Here is a 13259-nt window from a genome sequence, read left to right as displayed (position 1 = left end):
TTATATTTACGCATAAATCAATAAACATTTTTAATTAATGTATGTTGCGATGGTACATAGATGCTCCAACTACAGTTCTTAAACAAAAATTAAAAGGCAAGTAATATTAAATTCTATATGAATACTGTTTCAGTAGCCAAAGGATGAATATTCCATGATTACTATAAGTGATGCTGTCAAACTAGATCATCTGTTTGCAATAAAATACACTGAAGCAAACTGACAACATGATGGCATTCTACAAGGTTCTGTGTATTTAAGTCTTGTATATGTATTACCATGAAACTAAATGGATTTAAATATAGTTGGGATGCACCAAATATATAATTTTAGGATTCAAATCAATACCAAATCTTCTAGAAAAGTTTAGTCTTAGGGGCATATTTATCAACGGTCCAATTTCAAATTGAAAAAACTTCGAAATTCGAATTCAAAAAGACCAACCGAAATTAAGTCGAAGTTTTTTTTTTGGTCAAATAGGCCCATTTTTGATCGAGTACGTCCAAATTCAGCCGAATTCAAATTGTACGAATAGAAGGAATAGTGCATTTGATCAAATTCGATTCTAAGTTTTCCCCCCCAAAAAAACTTAGATTTTTCAAAATCCAATTGACTCCAAATAGGTCATAGGAGGTCCCCCATAGGCTAAAACAGCAATTCGGTAGGTTTTAGATGGTTGAAGTCTAATTTTTAAAGAGACAGTACATGATAAATTTAGATATTCTAATTTTTGATTTTTATTTCAAATTCAAATAGAATTTGGACTATTCCCTAGTCAAAATACACAAAAAATACCGGGGAATTCTAATTTTTTTCATTCTAAAATTCACCAGGACGTTTGATAACTCTACCCCTTAATGTCAATCTGCATCTGAAACAAAATTTGCATATTTAAAAGTAATAAATCCATTTAAAAATCTTAACCCCAAAAAATGTTTGAGAGAGGAAAGTGATCTTCGACAACTCCAGAGAAGGTAAGAAAGGTCAGACTTCCATAGTCAGCGGTAAGGACCCCCACAGGGAAAAATGTGAAAGCCAACCTGTTCCAAGAGTCTAGCAATCCAGGTATTCACCTTCATTGAAGCTGTTCCAATTCTGTTATACATGCCAAAGTAAGACAAATATAAATTTGGACTGATTTAAAAAAAAAAAAATCTTGTTTAATCTATTTGCATTTGAAGGAAGTGATAATTACATAGTCCAGCAGCATCCTGCAGTGATGATGGAGCATAAGTCATCATGAAGTTTGGAAAGCTTCAGATGCCAATACACATGCCCCATCTCTTCCTCACTCACTTGCACAGCATTACCTGTGCTGATGATAATAATAATGATTGGAAGGGGGTTACAACCTCTTCTCCGGCAGGATGCCACTAAACCAAATGTTAGGGTATCTGCAAATAAAATAAAATAGAAGCCTTTTTCTTGTTTAATTAATCAAATTCTTATTTGAGGAAGAACTACATCAGTGAAGGTGGTCCTACGATGTGCTACCATTCCTGCAATAAGATATGATAAAGGAATATATGACAGAACAAGTTGGTGTGCTTCTTCCCCATACATATTCTGCATACAGGTTCCCATAACTATACATACAGAAATAAGCCAAAGCAAAGCACACAGAAGGATTTCGGCCAACTGAACCATAAGTTTTGTAGGTAAGCAAGTCAGACCTAGACATAAATAGCTAGATGTACAACACAGATACAATTCTGGTATACGGTACTCTTTTTTTAAACCAATGATTTAAAAACATTCTATATATGTTTTAAGGCATTTTGAAAATGCAAATACAGGTATGGGACCTGTTATCCAGAATTCTTGGGACCTGGAGTATTCCGGGGTAATTTGGATCTTCATACCTTAAGTCACATGTGTCAAACTCAAGGCCCGCAGGCCAGGACCAGCCCACAAAGGGATTTTTTTTGGCCGGCATGATGATTTATAATTATTATTCGAGCTGGCCCGCCGTTATATTGTCTCTACAGTGTAAGCTACTGATACACAAGCTGCTTGTGACAAGCGGAACAGAGAGTCCACACTATTAGAACGGCAAGTCCCACAATGCAATGCTAGTGTAACGCAACGTCAATCAAAGGCTCGCGAGTCCCTGTTCTGCTTGTCACAAGCGGCTTGTGTATCAGCAGCTTACCTGTGGAGCTAGCTTCACCCCTCTCCCTGAAAAATGGCGACTAAACGGAAGATGGACTTTGTTAACAGGTGTTTTCAAAGAAGGTGGGAGGTAGAGTATGTTCACGGATATGAAGGGCAAAGCTGTTTTGACAGTTACAAGGATTTGCACATGAATCAAAGGCTCCAGAAGGTAGAAGAGTTTATGTTGTTTTATAGGAAATAACTTCTGTGCCGTGTTAGTTCCAAGTTTAAACACTGAACCTGTCCGGCCCTCGACATGGAGAATTTTTTAAATTTTGGCTCAATGTGTATATATATTTTATATATATTTGAGTTTGATATACCTGCCTTAAGTCTACTAGAAAATCATTTAAACATTAAATAAACCCAAAAGGCTGGTTTTGCCTCCAATAAGGATTAATTATATCTTAGTTTGGATCAAGTACAAGGTACTGTTTTATAATACAGAGAAAAGGGAAATCATTTTTAAAAATTTGGATTATGTGTTTATAATGGAGTCTGTGGAAGACGGGCTTTCCGTAATTCTGAGCTTTCTGATTAACGGGTTTCTGGATAACGGATCCCATACCTGTACAATAAAGGATCTTGTAAATGATGGAAAGAAGAGCAATACCGGGTCGAGGGCTTGTTTTTACAATATAAATACCCTGCACACACAAAACATAGGTTGGATTCTTCTCTATAAGACTATCCACACTTGGGGGGTTATTTACTAAGATCTGAATACCCGAAATCCGAAAAATTTGTGATTTTTTGTTATAATAGGCTTTTAAAAAAATCACAAATTTTTCGGAATTTATTAATCCCCCCGAGGGCTAAAAAGCCGGAATATAAAAACATGGCATCTCAAACCTGTCGAGGTTGCATAAAAGTCAATGGGAACAGCCCCATAGATTTTTGGTTGTGTTTTCTGAGTTTTCGGGGAAAATTCACGTAAAAATCATGAAAATTTGAGCTTTTCCCTCAAAGGTAATTTTCAGGAAAATTAAATAATTAAAATTAAAAATAAGAGTTAAAAACACGAGCAGGTTACATCGGAGTTTGTAGACGATATTGAGATAAATTTGGACCTTGATAAATAACCCCCTTGGTCTTGCAGAAGCAACGATCTGAGAGAATGCATTTTGAAGATAAACTAAAGCTTGAGACAGACAAAGCCTCCAATATGCCTTAACATAGTGGTCCCTAATCAGCGGCTCGTGAGCAACATGTTGCTCTCTGACCCCTTGACTGTTGCTCCCCATAGCCTAAAAGCTGGTGCTTATTTTTTTAAGTACTGGCTTGGAGGCAAGTTTAGGTTGTTTAAAAACCAGGAGTACTACCAAAATGAGCCTGCTGTAGGCTGGCAGTTCATATAGGGGCTACCAAATGGCCAATCACAGCGCTTATTCAACACCCCAGGAATATTTTTCATGCTTCGTTGCTCCCCAATTCCTTTTAAATCTGAATGTTGCTCCCAGGTAAAAAGGTTGGGGACCCCTGCCATAACATGTCTATTAGCGTTTACTTTATTGATCCCCAAGCAGTAGCTCGTGAGCAACATGTTGCTCCCCAACACCTTGGATGTTGCTCTCAGTGGCCTCAACGCAGGTGCTTATTTTTGAATTCCAGGTTTGGAGGCAAGTTTTTATTGCATTAAAACCAGGTGTACTGCCAACCTGAGCCACCTATAGGCTGCCAGTCCACATAGGGGCTACCAATAGCCAATCCCAGCCCTTATTTGGCACCACCCAGGAACATCTTTCATGCTTGTGTTGCTCCCCAATTCTTTTTACATCTGAATGTTGCTCATAGGTGAAAAGGGTTGGGGACCCCTGCTTTAGGGGTAATATCAAATAAAAGTTCTAAAGGTAGGCCAGAAGACTTTTTAATATGCAGTGAACTGCTACTTGGTGCACCCCCTTCTGTTAGTTTACAAATTCTACTGCCATTAAGGTTTATTTTCTATATTTAATGTCTTATAAGATTTTGTAATTTTAAAGGAAACCAATGAATAAAATCATTCATAAATGTATAAGATAACCTATGTATAAAAGCATAATTTAAGTCTACCAAAAATACCAGCAATGTGTATTTAATGCAACATTTTATTACTGCACAGAAAATCTTGGGATAAAATCATTTTATGTATTCACTCTGAGGAACATTAATATTCAGGATTTATTGGTTCACTCCCAGCAGGAAGGAACATCTGAGTTTTACAATGCCCAATGGATACAAAGGAGTTTTCACAAGGATTTTCTACAGAAAGGACTCACTTTGGGGGAGGGGCTGAATTTTAATTATTTTCTGGCTGTTAAAAACATTATCTGTTTATTTGGTCAGGGAAGAGCATCGCATCGGTTTATCAGACAGATTGGTGCAGCAGTATGTGATGGCTACTGTCCATGAACCATATACATTCTGGACCTGTGTGCATGAGCATACAGTTATTCTGTACGTTCAGGTGAATAAACTATTCTCCAATAGTATATTTCTATTAAAGAGTTATAACCACTGCCCACAGCCTGGTCTTTATGAATACCTAATTTTGCCATTAAGGTGGCTTGTTCTAAAATGACGAGAACAGGAACCAGAAATGAATTTTCATTTGATGCAGATAGTGGTATTGTAGGATAGTCAGCATTTGCAATCACTTTCTATGCTTCTGCATTTGTTTTAACAGAGTGACACTAAACAATCAGGCACTGGTTTAAATGACAGGCTGGAAGATGAAAGGACAACAATAAAGATCTAGTTTTTCCTTTCCCAAACCCTCCCGATCCTCTATTTTCACCCTGTCCCCATGACAGGTTCTAATAAACAAGCGCCCTGTCACTAAGGGGGTTATTTATTTTAGTGTTTTTTATACCTCGAATGAACTCTCAACTCGAATGTTTTCTTATTTAAGAAAAAAAATCAATTCAGTGAGTTTGGGGTTAACAACCCGAAAACTCGATTTAATTGAGTTTTCAGAAAAAAGAAAACCTCAAATCGCTCGAATTGATTGAGTTTTTTGGGCACAAAAAACTCGAACAACATGAAGGCTCATAACATCTTCAAATGGTTCAAGGGACCTCTGCTATCTGCCATCCACAGATGGTTGTATTTCCTGATTCAAGCTATTTCCAGGGTCAGGGTATAATAAATCTAGAAATATTTTGATTTTTTTTTAACCCGAAAAAATATATTTTTGACAAAAAAAAACCTTGAAAACTTAGATTTTTTGTAAAAAACACAAATTGATTCTTAATAAATCTGCTCCTTAAACACTGGGGGTGAGGTGGGTGCTCTAAAAAAATTTTATATTTATTGAAACCCTTTACCAACTATTTGCCAGTTGGGTGAGAAGTCAAGGGAGGTTCTGAGACTTTTAGTGCAATGACACAAGGGACATTTTATCGCCAATGATTAATCTCAGCTATTGTGGGCGACAAAACACATTTCCTCACCTACAGCTAACATGTGGATTGTCATTGCGGAAACATATGTAGCATGGCACTCTCCAAAGTAACTGGTCAACTTCTCTTAGCGTATGTTTCCCCGGTCACAATTCGCATGCTAGCTGGTCGAGAAGAAACATGGGACATTTTGTCACCCGGTGTAGCCGAGATTAAATGTGGGTGACAATAAGTCTCATGTGTCATTGCCCTTATGGACTGCTCCTGGAAACTCAGCCAAAGCTATTTGCTATTTGTGTCTAAAACGAGGCACAATTTACAGCTTGTTAGAAAGCATCTGTTCGGATGACCCTGCAACAGAAAGTGAGAAATGTATGCATTCATCAACTATAGCCCTATTTAACCATAGATTCCCTTTCATCTCTGCAAGTGACACCAACTGATTTCCAGATGATTAGCCAGATTTAGTGTTATTCTGGAAAATGTCTTACCCGTCAAAAATGAGATCTGCCCGTGCTACATGAAAATTGCTTGCTGCCCCATGATACGACAGATGATACACAAGTTTAATTGTTTATTTTAGAAGATCAAGAAGAAATAGTAGTGGCATATTTGTGCAAAAAGCTCAAGAGACTTGATTAATAGCAATGATCACAACATTACTTAATGTACTTAGGGAAACTTTGCCTTGTACCCATACGCAAACAAGGAAAAAGTGAGCAAAATCCCAAGATTGTGCCAGTACACTGAGGTCTATTGGTACATCAGCACAACTATGCTGTAAATAATTAATTATGTGGAGTAATCCCTTGAGCTAATTAAGATGGGATTATTTTAAAATACTGCTTTGTGTAAATGAACACATTAACCAAATGACAACTTTTTTTTTTTTTAAAGCTTCATTGAGGGTAACTAATCTGGTGCAACTGCCAAACACAATGTTAGATTAAGCGTTGGTGTATTTGTCAGCTGGCATGGGGCAGAAAAATATGCTGGTGGAGCGTAGAGGCAAGCTTTTGTGAATAATTAATAGAAATAGAATTTTTTGTTGAAATAATGCTTAAAAGCTAAAATTTCAGTGAAGGTGTAGTGACCCTGTAATGCCTTCCATGATGGTTGTATAAAGTCAAGTAGAGAGAGTCAAGTGTAAAGAGCAGGCACAATTCTCATTGGAGGATCCTCACACATGAGTTGGGCTGCTGGCCCTGGAGGTGTTGTCAAAAGGTGCATTGGTGCTTCAAGAATACATAGTGTCTGTATTAAAGTCCACATTGTGCCATAACCCTTTATAACATTCTGCAGAATGCCTAAAGTTCAGCAAACAATAAGTCAATGTTCCTATAAAAGATTTATGGAAGCATATTTGGCTTAAAGGAGACCAGTCACCCAAAAAAATGATTCCAAATCCTATTTTATCATGTTAGTCAAGCAAAATGAACTTTAATTACACTGTATAATTTATTTGTACCTTGTTTCCATCAGTCTCGGAACGCATAATTATAGCAAGCAGGCAGGAGCCATTTTGTAGACACTATAATAGTTCAGCATGAAAATAAAAACTGCGTAAATGGATAGGCTGTGCAAAATAAAAAATGTTTCTAATATAGTTAGTTAGCTAAAAATGTAATGTATAAAGACTGGAGTAACTGGATGACAGTGGCGGAACTACCGGGGGAGCAGGGGTGCATTTGTGCCAGGGCCAGCACCCCCTCAGGGCCCCCCGGCAGCTCGCGCACTGCCGATTTCCAGCCGCATCGGCCGATTTTGGTGAAGATAATCTGGTACAGAGGGGGACGGGGGCCCCCCTACAGTTACGCAGTTACGTTACTGCTGGATGTCTAACATAATAGCCTGAACACTACTTCCTGCTTTTCAGCTTTCTAACTCTGTGCTAGTCAGCGACTTGAAGGGGGGCCACATGGTACATATCTGTTCAGTGAGTTTGCAACAGATATGACCCATGTGGCCCCCCTTCAAGTCTCTGATTGGTTACTGCCTGGTAACCAGCCAGTGGAAACCAAGAGAGTTGAAAAGCAGGAAGTTGGGCTATGGTCTGTTATGTTACACATCCAGTCACTCCAGTCTTTATACATTACATATTTGGCTAACTAACTATATTTGAAACATTTTTTATTTAGCACAGTCTTATCTATTTACCCAGTTTTTATTTTTACACTGAACAATTCCTTTAAGGCAAGCCTTGCATCATCTCAGAATCGTGTTTGTGCACCAGAATGGGGGGCCTGATGTCCATCCCCATGCACTAGTTACACAATTGTTATTTGCGATATCAGCTGAGATTTTTAAATGCGTTTACATCAGCTATGAACACTTTAATAAAAAAAATGCTGTATAATAAAAGTCCTTTTCCAATTAAACATGAAATCCAAATTCTTTATGTCTGGGTGACAGGTCCACTTTAAATATAAACTATTAAATATACATGGACTTATTATTATTACGCACATACCTGGAAGATATAAGATGCATGTTTTCTTTAGCAATACAAAACAAAAGTAGTCAGTTGTTTACTGCAAATAAAGTGTACAAAAGTGCAACTTCAGATGCAACTGCCATGTTTGCTTACCCACGATACACCATTGCCCCCCACACAATGTCAGAGTAATTGTGGTCACAAGTAAAATCTTTACTACACAGACAACGGTCTGAATACTTATGCACGGCCTTGCATATAGATGTATTTTTTTCTTAATCAGAGCAAATGAATGATAATCATCATACAGTCTCTGCTTTCACTGGATAATAATCAAGTTCATTTGCACTTTAGATCTCTCTCACTGTTAGGAAACTGATAGGAGGAACAGGTGAAAACCTAAAGGATTAATGAAACAATTTGCAACATTTTTGAATTAGTCCTATGAGAAGTAAGAGATCAGAGATAAATAGAATGTAGGACTTAGAAGCATATGTATTCACACTTACTGTAGGATCGGACACAGACAGGCATGCTCAAGGCACCTGACACCATACCCTACAGACAGCTTCTGCTGCTCCAGATCCAATTCTGTTCCCTACAACACCCCTTCCCTGCCATACAGCTTCTCTTATTGGCCAAACCTCTCCTCTCTAACTGGAACTGTTTCATTGCCAGGCAAAGGCAACCCACAAAAATCCTCATCCCTCTCAAAGGATAGGAAAATATATAAGTTCCTTCAGTTATAAACATACAGGTTTTGCCTCCACCTGTGTCCTGCAGTTAAGGCCTACACAAATCATCAAATGAATAGCAAGAATGATACATGCCAACTACTGATACAGCAAATAATTCCTAGATTAATTTATCAACTGTTCAGATTTAAAAATTATAACTTGTGGCTAATTATATTGTCTGCTTTATTACTGTTGAACGACATTATTCCATATTAATTCTTACGTATAAATTAATGGTGGTATATTTATCACAGACTGGAATAATGGCTGTTAGCAACAGTAAATAGAAATGTGGTATGACATTCCCAAAATGAGTATGTTTACTACCCAATACTTACAACCCATTAATTAGCTCAGTCAACAGCAATAAGACTACTGGAAGCAAAATTCTTATTGGTTGCTACAGGCTACTACTCCAGAGTATAAATTATATATCTTTTCATCTATTATTTGTTCCCTACCTAAAGTTTAAGTGGGTTATTTAGCAAAAGTCGAGCTTTAGAGATTTGTGAGGTTTTTTATACCTCGAATGAACTTACAACTCAAATGGTTTCTAACTTATGAAAAAACTGGAATGGAAAAACCTGGAATGCTGGTTTAACAACCTGAAAACTCAAATCTATCGTGTTTTCGAGCAAAACTCACAAAAAAACCCCAAACATCATGAAGGCTGCAAACATCTTCAAAATGTTCAAGGGACCTCTGCCATTGATTTCTATATGACCTCGACAGGTTTTAGCTTGAGTATTTTCGGATTCAACCTATTTCCAGGTTCAGGGTATAATTAATCTCTAAAAATTTAATTTTTTTTAAAAAAACAACATTTTTTTTTAACATAAGAACAAACTGTTCATGTAAAAATCAACTCGACCTTTCATAAATAACCCCCTAAATGCTGAGAACCACCTGATAATGTTACTCATTAACATATCTGAATGGAAGCTTTGCAGTTGTGATTTACTGTTGTATACTCAAAATAGTTTTTTCCCCGAAATTGTCGTCTATTTTTACCTGATTCCAAACTATTTAGAATAATGAGTGCTGCATTAATGCATCATAACAGAATATCCCAATTTGGAGCCTTATTTATCAGTTCAGTAAGCACATCACAATTGTCTGATGTTGTCACCAACTCCCAGGGACACAATGGCAGCAGTTTAACAAAGGGCCTAGGCATTAGCATCATCTGCTTCACTGCAAATGCACTTTTTTTTTTTTTTTTTTTTTTTTTTAAAGCTGACTAAAGGTTTGCATGCTGTCACCCAACAGAGTGTGCGCATCACAAAGCCCCTTGTTAAATTATTGAATTGTTGTGCAAACCTCCACCTGCTCCTCTGTAAATTAGCATCCCAACAATACATATGGGAGGGCCTGCACTCACTGGTATAATGTTAAATCTCTAGTGATATGGCTCATGACAAAAAAGTGAATTCTCCAATCAAATTGCTAGTGCAGCAGCCACCTACAAGTTGCAGTTGAAAGCAGAATTTTATGTACCATATATGAAACATTTAGCATGAGCTTCAAGTAGGACCTCCAAATGTATCCAGTGCTTAGCATTCTACAGTTAACCCTCCAATGCCAAATACTGATGTATGCTCAATGGTCAGCATTCTACTCTCCAATTCCTTTGCTTTCAGAGTTCTCAGTACTGATACAGACAAATCCTTGGGATTGTCCCTTGCTAGGGACAGTATACACCCCTTTTTAACATTAATTAAATTAATTCAAAGGAGCTGATAAAACAAACTACTTGCAGGCAAAGAATTTGCTCCTCCGTTACTTGATGTGCTTGCACCAGATACATTACCTCGACCAAGTTGTAGGCCGATGCCGTTGATTTCAGCATTAAACACGAGCATTTGCATTTCGGAGCCGAAATCCACCACATCTGTCTTATACAGACTGAGGTTATATATCCAGGTACAGGAAAATCAAGCAGTGGCGGAGCAGATTCTCAGCCCACGTTTCTCTGTTTGCTACATCTGACACTAGCCTTATTATGGCAAAAATGGAAAAACATGGATATATTTGCATTAAAACAACAGGCAGAATGTAATTTTAATACAAGTCCAATTCATTGAGTTTATTTTTAGCAAAGGTGTTTTTAGCTGTATGATATCCCTTTAAAGTAACAAGCTAACGGAGAGTTGTAGAATGTAGTCAGTACAATTTCTAGACTGTGGTGCTTATTGATAAACACTGAGGAAAATCTGCCCAAGTTTAGTAACTCATGACAACAAAATTTAAAGAGTATCTTTATAGGAAAAATTGTTTCCAACATCAGAGGTGTGGGATTATAGGGCTGCAATTTGGTTGGGTAAACAGTACTTTTTTGCCCAATAAATGCTCATAGGAAGTGCTGTAGCGACAGGGAGCTCCATTAGGGTCCCAGGTTGCTCATTTATGTCACACACATTCACATAATGAGAGCTGAAACACTTGCTCTGTATATGCATGTTTGTTACCAAACATGGCCGCCCACTCCAGAAACCCCATCACAGTGCAGTCAGCACTTACTATAAGCATTTTAAGGGCAAAATTATTTCCCCCCCCAACTGAAGTGCGGGCTCTATTAAACCACACCTGGCAGGGGAAACAAGTTTCCTATGATAGTTGCCCTTTAAACCATTCTTCTTGCAGCTAATCACATAAAGCAGATTATGAATTGGTTGCTATGGGTTACTGCCTAGATGTAAACTTGATGAGAGTTGGTAAATGAGCCCCTAGGTGTGATAGTTTTATGCCACTATAGGGTTTACTGAAGAAAAACAAGATTGCTCCAAAAGAAGTCACCTTGAAGTAGAACTAAACAATGCACTCTGCTCAGATACAGGTTACAACATAAGTGTCCAACAAAGCAATATAAGATTGTGAAATGATCGTTTGATAGTAATGATTCTTCCAGGAGTCACAATACACATAGGTGATAGGATCCGGGTGAGAGCTGCTGACTGTACATACACTCAATAAACCGACCCAGTTTATGCTCACACGTCTCCATAATCCACCTGCCACCGAGTCAAGTGATGTCAATTACTTGACACGTTGGTATTTGGTTTCCTAGGGAACACGCAACTTGCTGAACTCCCAGCATTCTCTCCCAGCCGCGGGCGCAAGGGCTGCTGGGATTCGTAGTTAATAACAGCTGGCCTGCTGCAGTTCTATTAGCAGTCAGCTGAAGCAGCATGTGGAGTGAGAGAGGATACTCCGATCATCCCACGCCCATAGTGACAGCAGCACAATGATCAGCTCCCCGTACAGCAGATCCCCTGTACAACCGGATTTACAGAGCAGGAGCGGGACTAAGAAGCCATTAAATATTGTGCCCGCAGTTGTCTCATTAGGCCCCAGGCAGAGCATAACTACACAGCAAAACCAGGAGGCAATGCAATGAATGAAATGGCTGCTGTTATTTATATACACTCATAGTTACTGGCTCTGGCATCTCCCCGTGCAAAGTACTTACTTTCTGTGCATCCATGGCCGGGCCTCTTGGCTCCTCCGGGCTTTTGTAGAAGAGGATAATGGAAAGATGACTTGAGTGAATGGGTGACCAGCCCAAACCCCTCCTCCTCCTCAGTATCTCCTATAAGTGCTGAAGGCTGTGGGAGCAGGAGCACAAGAACACCTGCCAGTGGCGAGAAGGACGAGTGACGTGTCGGTCATGTGACCGTGTATCGTGAGAAGGGGGCAGAGCTAGATTGGGAGTAAGCCTGCTGTAGGCAGCTATGCTCGTTTCAATCTCAGACTTTAGTCCCGGTACAGCCCAACAAGGATTGGATAAACTAGAGGGATTTGCCTTGCAGCCTGTCCAATCCCTGTGCAGCTATACCAGCACTTAAAGGGGTTCTTCATCTTTAAATTAACTTTTAGTATGACATAGAGAGTGATATTCTGAATTTGCAATTGGTATTCACTTTTTTATTTGTGGTTTTTGAGTTTAGCTTCTTATTCGGCAGCTCTCCAGTCTGCAATTTCAGCACTATGGTTGCTAGGATCCAATTTACCCTAGTAACCATGCATTGATTTGAATAAGAGACTGGACTATGAATAGGAGAGTGTCTCAACAGAATGAAGAGTAATAAAAAGTAGCAATAACTATAAATGTGTAGCCTTACATCCTTTTTTTTTAGATGGGGTCAGTGACCCCCATTTGGAAGCTGGAAAGAGTCAGAAGGAGAAGGCAAATAATTCAAAAACTATAAAACAGAAACAATGAAGGTCAATTGAAAAGTTGCTTAGTATTAGCCATTCTGTAACATACTAAAGGTTAATTTAAAGGTGAACCACCCCTTTAAAGTGAGGGAAAAATTGCACATGCTCTGTGCTGCTGTCAGTTACTGAGCTTAGGGACCCACTCAAAATATACAGTACACATAGAATAGAAATGTCACCATATATGATTAGCAATTAATATGGATAATCACTACATGTCAGCCCAGAAACCAGTGTAACTAGCATCAGAATTTAATAATTAGCCCTGTAGTATCAGCTTATATTACAGACAAACGTCATTTTCTGCTGGATAATTTGTGACAACCACTAAGCTTA

At 38.4% G+C, this 13259-nt stretch overlaps 1 protein-coding gene across 5 annotated transcripts in view; it reads right to left on the bottom strand.

Moving 5' to 3' along the window:
- Positions 1 to 12402, bottom strand: part of fsd1l.L (fibronectin type III and SPRY domain containing 1-like L homeolog) — a 42790-nt gene extending 30388 nt beyond the window's left edge. The window contains exon 1 of one of the 5 annotated variants that reach the window (XM_018257533.2): positions 12175 to 12402. In XM_018257533.2, coding sequence (XP_018113022.1) covers positions 12175 to 12189 — 15 coding nt within the window. In that variant the 5' untranslated portion in view covers positions 12190 to 12402. Of the gene's footprint in view, positions 1 to 10515; positions 10742 to 12174 lie in introns of those variants that run through there. The other 4 variants (XM_041563734.1, XM_041563736.1, XM_041563740.1 and 1 more) reach the window with 4 other exon arrangements.
- Positions 12403 to 13259: the final 857 nt, after the last annotated feature.

Source organism: Xenopus laevis, chromosome 1L, assembly GCF_017654675.1.
Source record: "Xenopus laevis strain J_2021 chromosome 1L, Xenopus_laevis_v10.1, whole genome shotgun sequence".
NCBI classification, from domain to species: domain Eukaryota; kingdom Metazoa; phylum Chordata; class Amphibia; order Anura; family Pipidae; genus Xenopus; species Xenopus laevis.
This window is presented reverse-complemented; position numbering and strand designations above follow the sequence as displayed.